Source organism: Penaeus japonicus, unplaced genomic scaffold (assembly GCF_977035675.1).
Source record: "Penaeus japonicus unplaced genomic scaffold, GWHDUDI00000001_assembly GWHDUDI00000021, whole genome shotgun sequence".
In the NCBI taxonomy this organism is placed as follows: domain Eukaryota; kingdom Metazoa; phylum Arthropoda; class Malacostraca; order Decapoda; family Penaeidae; genus Penaeus; species Penaeus japonicus.
The window spans coordinates 11383166-11390665 of record NW_028234423.1 but is presented as its reverse complement, the minus strand read 5'-3'; the positions used below and the strand labels follow the sequence as shown (position 1 = coordinate 11390665).

Below are 7500 nucleotides of genomic sequence, written 5' to 3'. Positions count from 1 at the left end.
CTAATGTCCCTAGCTACAGATTTGATTCATTGTATGGTGATATAACTGTGTTCAATATTGAAGCAGAGCAATACTCACCATTTGCCTGGGAACAAGTTGATGTAAAGTTAAAAGTTAAGTCACAGTACTTTGAAGATGTTGAAATCACGTGGAAGCACAACTTCAAATCCAACAATCATATTTATCTAAACACCACTTATGGCTCCCAGTACCATATACAAGGAGAGAGCAATCTGCAACTTGAGGAAAGTTACTTTGGCCCTGGAGCTTTCTTGATGTATAATTTCACGGCTAAAGCAGATCTCCTTGACCAAGAGGTACATTTCCAGACTGGTTTGAGCTTTGATTCCCAGTATCGCGGTGACCTGGAAGTAACCTGGGGTGAATACATCGTGTCTTTCAAGACTGACGTACCAGAAGGTATTGTGTTCAAAGTGCTTGTAGGTGATTCCGAGGGTGATAATGTGGCCGAATTAACACATCACAAAGGTAATTCTGATATTCCAAACCTTAAATTCCGCCTCTCGAGAAATGATTCAGATGTCTTTCTTTTGAAATCTGAGATCGAGACTTATTATCCACACTTCGAAGGTATGTTTATTGCAAGTTATTATCCATATAATGACTCTCCACATCATGCAGAGATGAAGGTCACAGCCGACATGAGTAACCTAGAAGACTATGGATTTAAAGGAAATTTCAGGATTAATTCAGACTATGAAGGCTTTGAAAACTTTGTGGGAGACTTGGACTTTGATTTGACTTTTGAGAATGGTTACACGGCTGGGCATCTTACTAACCAGTTTGAATTTAACGAATGGCACTACAGTTCTAAGGTTAATTGCTCCCTCAATACCTTTAGAGAGTTCCAATTTGAGTATCATAGTGAGTACGATCTCAGTTTTCAAGGTAACCTTTATGACATGAAAGAACTGAGCTTTTTGCTAAGTACAAATCGCGAGGTTACCCAAACAAAGTTCAACATGAAATACAGTCCTGATGCATCTGAATGGTCGTTTTTCTCTTATTATCACCGCTTAGATATGGACTTTAAAGGATATATCATACCTGGCAATGCAAGAAAGTATGAGCTAACAGCCAGAATTGCAAACAGTACACTGACTCTGGATGCACAAAGAACTGATGAATTTGGTTCGAGATTCACAGGACTTAAAGGAAATATCAACTGGAATATCAAGAAGGTCAAGAAACAATTCACAGTGAACATGAACTCAGACATCCCTGAGATTAAGAAAATAACTTTGCACCTAATCATCCAGCAAAGACGAGGACTCACGGCAAATGCCAAGCTGAAAGTTAACCAAGAAAACTTTGTTGGCAGCGTGAGATATATGAGTAGAAATGCAGGTGAAACAGGGCGAATTATAATAAAAATGGAAAACGAAATATACTATCCCTTTAATACAGAAACTACGGTGCAGTATTCATTAGCACCAAATGACTATCGAGCTAATGTCGTCGTGAACCTCAATGAGAAGAAATGGGCTTCTTTAGACATGAAAGCTAGTCTGAAAGAGTCTTACTTAAAGATGCAGTCTCCTTTCCCAGCTCTTGAAAATGTTGATATTAAAGTGAATCTTCTAACTGAAGAGGATTTTGGCCTGACAGTGGCAATGACTGGGCCCAAATTTTGTTTTAATTTTGAAGGTTCTTTGAACCATGCATTCATATCTGGAGAAATCAAAGCAAATTATCAAGAAGAGTGCAGTGGAGCTTCGCTGTTTGACTTCAGCGCTAAATACGACTATCCATCGCACACATTTGAAGTTAAAATGCATATACAAGATATCGTCAGTTTCGATGTGTCTAGTATTCGAAACTCAGACGAGAGAACATTTAAAGCTGAAATCACATTTAGTAATGGACCCTCCTACGGTGTACTAATAACCGGGGGTTACAACCCTGATAACAAGAGCTATCACTTTGAGTTGCGTGTATACAATCCATCATCTGACTCAAATTACTTCCTGTTCACATTTTTCGTGTCTGAAAATAGATTCGATGTCAGTGTAGAAACCACAAGAAAGATCTTCCATACTGGCGTCACACACAATTTACAACGAAAGCAGTTGATGTTAGAAGGAAAATACTTCAGTGATTTCTTTGAACCATTTAATGCAGAGCTGTCTGTAAAAGGTAATTTCGACCTAGACATGGGTGAAATAGAAGTATCCCTATTGTCAGATGACAATACAGTGAATTCAGAATTCACCATGAATTATGATCTCCGTAAGCAACCTAAATCTGGGAACTTTAAGCTAAGCTCACCAATAGGTGATGCTGAGGGTCATGCAGACTTCACATTGACCAATGGCTATTTATCAGTTACAGGTGAAATGTTATCCACCCTCCATTCATTCCATGAATATACTTTCAAATTTGAGGGAAATATAAATGAGCCTCATCCACAATTTCAATTCTTAATTACTCAAGATAACAACACTTATGAGATCACAGGCGATAAAACAGTAGTAAATGAAATGATGAAAAGTAGCCTTTTTGTCTCAACACCATTCCATGGCTATGAACACTTTGAATTTAGTTATGGCAAACCTGTTTCTGACTCAGAACAAAGAACGTACCATGCAGGACTCAACATGACCATATCAGGTGACTCGTATGGGATTGACATTGGCCACAGCCACCACATTGCATGGAGTGACCAAGAAACAGAGATCTCCATTTTCACTCCAAGGAAGGTCATCGATGCATTCAAGATAGGCTTCATGTACAATGTCGAAGGTGAAGCATCAGTGAGTTTTGACCATGCTCGCGGGCGTCTTGGCTTGGCTGCCTCTTTCCGTCCTTCAGACACTAACATCTCCATGGAAATCCTTCCGGATTTGACCTTCTTCAATGCTGGGGAGTATCTCTTCGTGGTCAACATCCCTCTAGCGATGAAGGAAGGAGGTGAAATTCGCTTGGAACGACATCAAACAGACTTCGATTTTGTGGCAAATATATCTCTTGCAAGAGGATATAAGTCCGGGCAAATTGTCCTAAAAATGATAGAAGGTAATTCAGAGGAGTCAAACACATCATACAGTCTAGGCTATATGCTAAGGAATCCTCGTAATATTCAAGTGGAAGGAGTATTTGAAAATTGGGAAATAACATCTATTATCAAACTGAAAGGAAAGAAAACTGCTGCATCTACAGGCAACATTACTGTAACCACCAACATACCTGGATATGAAGACATGGATGCTGCTTGGAATATAGGGAAGAAAAAAATGGGTTATTTTATGAACTTACAGTTGGACATGAAAGGAAATGGGAATATGGAATTTAAAGGTAAAGTAGATAATGGAAGCCTTGACATACAGTTCACTTCAACATTCACTAGGGATCACCATCTTCTTGCTGAATATCAGATAAATCCTCTAATCCTCAAGGCGAGTTATCAATATGGCTTGGACAAATTTGAAATTGATTTTGATTCTCAGTTTGGTTCACAAGAAGGTATGATGAAACTGATAGCCAATTTGCCTTTGCCTTATGTATCTAAGTTCCAGACTGGGATTAAGTACAGTTTCTCAGATAATTATGATCTTCACATCAATGCTGTAATTGAACAAATTCTTTTTGAATCTGGTTTCAGCTTCGCATCTGATGGAAGTAATGGAGACTTTGTATTTAATCTAATTACTCCTTTCACCAATCCAACCAAAGCCAAGATTAGTTGGTCAGTAGAAGGAAGCCCAGTGAAATTCGAAGCATTTTATATATATGGACATCAAAAAGGTGGACTGAAGCTTGATATGGAACACACCAACAGTACTGCTGATATGAACATTAATGTCAGGACACCTTTTGATGGAGCTTCTGAAATCACCTTCAATTTGAAATATGATGGGGCTGGCCCTGGACCTATTGAGGCCTCTATTGACTTGAACATGGACTATCATAATATTAAAATATCAACAAGCTTTGCAGAAGAGAATGATAGTATTGAAATACTTGGCAATGCATCAATGGATTTCTTTGGATACCAAGGACATTTTGAGTTAACATTCAACCGTAACGGTCTTGAATACAATATGCATCTACTTGGAACTCTAAAGCAGTACGATCCAGTTGATTTCAGTATTAGTATCAATGAACACAGTTTTCAATCAGATTTAAAATATGGAGATATTAATGTACTTATGGCGAAGCTAGAGTTTTATAGTATCAGTATTCAGTCTGCTTGGTCAGAATCTCATTACTTTAACTTTGATGGAAAATATGAGTCCAGTGATAATAACCATCAGGTTGAACTTTCCATAGAAGCATCCGAGATACAACCTGTTACAGTACAGGCAAGTTACTCTAGCTCAAAGGGTCATGAAGGTAATGTGAGCATAAGCTATGGAGATAAACAGTATGATATAAGTGGTAATACTGTTATTCGCAAGAAAAAATCAGGTTTTGAACTGCATTTTACTTCATCTGAAGATCCTTATCATCCATTCAATATGGAAGCTCAGTACAATGTTAATGCATTTATTAAAGGCAATATGAATTCCATGGACGATTTAGCTGCCATTATGCTAGAGTGGGGGGATAAAATAGAAGTTTCTGTTACTGGGATGCGTAAAGGAGACCGGGCTAAGGTGAATTTTGAAGCTATTACACCTTTTAAGACCTTGCCCCAGCTGAGATTTGGTTGGGATGCCGAATTTTTAGACAAGAGGAATCTCACACAACTGACAGTAACAACATTTGTTGAGTGGACACAGCGTATAACGTTGTCAGGCTTCTTTAAATCTAAGAATAATGAAGTGGTCTTTAACTGCAGTTTAAATACACCATTTGTAGAGGTGCAAAAACTGTCAGCTAACTTCACATGGAAACCAAATCAGGCAGAGGCTTCTTTCATATATAATGATGAAGAGTGGAAAATGACATGTAACTACCAGTTTTCGCAAACTTACTCTGTCGAGTTAACTGCCCAAACCCCTCTAGATGGTTATGAACTAATCACCTTCAATGCAACAACAGAAGTCCAAAACAGTAAGTTTATGTTCTCAGCAGAAATGACCTGGCCTGAAGAAAACACTATCCACCTTGAAGTGGAGGCTCAGATGTGGAATGTGGAGATGAAGTTCAGTAGCCCCTGGGCGCCCTTCCAAGAGGTCACATTTGAGATGTCTCTGCAGACAGAGAGTGAAGAGGGAAGGTTCAATACAAAACTTGAATGTGATGTTTATATTTTCTTCATGACTGTTGTCTTCTCACCCATGCAGTCACATTTTGATGCGAAGTTCCAGATAGAAAACAATAATGTCTTCGGTGTCGCATTTGAATACAACTTTAGTGAAGATGAGTTTAGATTTGATGGTGAAATTACCACACCTGTGACCCCCTTCGAGAAGATAGAGGCTAAACTACGTTGGAGCTCTTCCAGTGGCAAATTTGACATGTCAATTGAAGATTTTAAATGGGTTCTGGAAGCTCAGAATGAATGGAGAGAATTTAGTGCTCACATATTTGTTCCCTGGGTTGAAGAGCCTTTCAATATCATATTCAAATATGAAGTCCAACCAGAGTCATATAAGTTCTCCTCCAATTTCGAGGTTTCATCAATGGAATCAAAAGAAAAGTGGGTGTTTATTGATATAAACTTTGAAGATCCATGGACGATTAAATCCTCCATTTTTAACACAAATATAGAAATGGAAGTGACAAAACCAAATCGAAGGAAGTTTAATGTAAATGTGAATATTGAGTCCCAAGAAATGGGATTGGAATCTATGGTAATAGATGCAGCTATTAATCACAAACAAACTTTCAAGATATTTAGCATCACTTCAACCATGTCGGTAAAACCAACTCATGGTGAGGCAACCAAGCATGAACTTATCATGGACTATGAAATCATTTCTAACCACTTTTCCATGAAGGCTGAGGTTCACAGTGATTATATTGATGTTCCTTATGGATTTATCTGTAAGGTTCCATTGACATTTGTGTTTGGACCTGGAACATTCAACTTTGCTGTGACTAGAGAAGGAGAACAAGTTTATAAGGTATCTTTTGATACACTATTTCCGGATGATGAAACTGAAACTAGAATCCTTAAAATCAAATCTCCTGAATGGTCACTCACAATGACAGTGTCTTACAGTGTTGAGAGCTTCAGCTTTACTTTGTCCTATCCTGATGCAGCCACTGAACATACACTTCAAATCAACTGGAATGAGGACATTAGTTTTGAGAAGGTCATATTCAGTCTTGAAATGAACTCTCCGTACTTGAAAGAAAACACATTCTTGTTTGAAATGAATTTCAATGTTCGCGCCATGTTCTCCTTTGTTATTGATGGAAAAGCTGCACTAGGGTCAAAGCAACTTGATTTCACCGGCCAGTTTCAGTATAACAAACAGCAGCAGCAGGTGCAGTTTGATGCACATGTGTCCTCTGATTGGACAGGTAAACATTCCCTCAATTGCAACATTCAATGGCAGAGGGACTTTGTATTTACTGTAAACCTAAAAGTAGATGGTGAGGATCACAAGGCAAAACTCACCATAGATTCCACCACATATACCATGCGAATGACAGTCACCTCATCTTGGATGCCAAACGAAGATATTGTGATCGTTGGAACGGTAAATGAAGACTTCACACCATCTAACATGAATGTTGAAGCTAGGGTAACAAGTGCTGGTGATACCATTCTAGAAGGAACTTTCGAAAATCAAGGGTTCCAGATGATCAAGTCAGAAATCAGAGTGAATAACAAGCAGGAAGTCTTCCATTCTACTTTTGAATTTGAGAATTCTGACAGCAAAGTACTATTGTATTTTACCATGAACAGCATTGTTCCAGAGCTCAATAGTAACTTGAGAATTCATTATGATGATCGCAATCAAATGCGAGAATTCAATGTATATGGTAACAGTTATCTAACTGGAAGATTTAATGTGCGCATTGAAAACAATAGAACATGGTATAAGAATCAAAAACTTTCAGTCCAGCTGGCTGGCCACAGTATATCAGTAATATCAACCCATGGGGAAAATGGCCGTATTTCTATACGGTATGATAAGTATGCTATAACAGTTTCATATGCTTTGCAAAACAAGTATGAGTTTGAATTTTTCATTCAGAGTCCTCTACCATCACTCCGAAAATCCTGGGTATCTTTCAACTGGCCACAAGAAAGAAGAAAAAAAACATTGGAAATTGCATATGTAACAGAAGATGACGATTTCGTCTTTACCATGTCTGTCATGCCAGATCCCGTTATGGGGTGGGCCAGTAAAGTAACTGTCATAACACCTTATAAAGGACATGAAATGTATGAGTTGCAGACTCCACATTTTGGGGAAAACAGTCGTGACTTTGTTGTAATGATTGAATATCCAGGAGGAAAGGTGGGAGCAGAGGCCAAGTATGACTTCAAGCGATGGACCTGGTGTGATGTCAGATTCGCTATAAATCTGCCCTTGGAAAAATATGAAATTGTTTCCCTGAAGTACATTGTTGGAAAAA

At 38.4% G+C, this 7500-nt stretch overlaps 1 protein-coding gene across 1 annotated transcript in view; it reads left to right on the top strand.

Moving 5' to 3' along the window:
* LOC122264331 (uncharacterized) overlaps nucleotides 1-7500 on the top strand; it is a 47299-nt gene that overhangs the window by 22256 nt on the left and 17543 nt on the right. The window contains exon 28 of the mRNA XM_086549036.1: nucleotides 1-7500. This exon is cut by the window's left edge and continues 1048 nt beyond it; it is cut by the window's right edge and continues 1888 nt beyond it. Coding sequence (XP_086405162.1) covers nucleotides 1-7500 — 7500 coding nt within the window.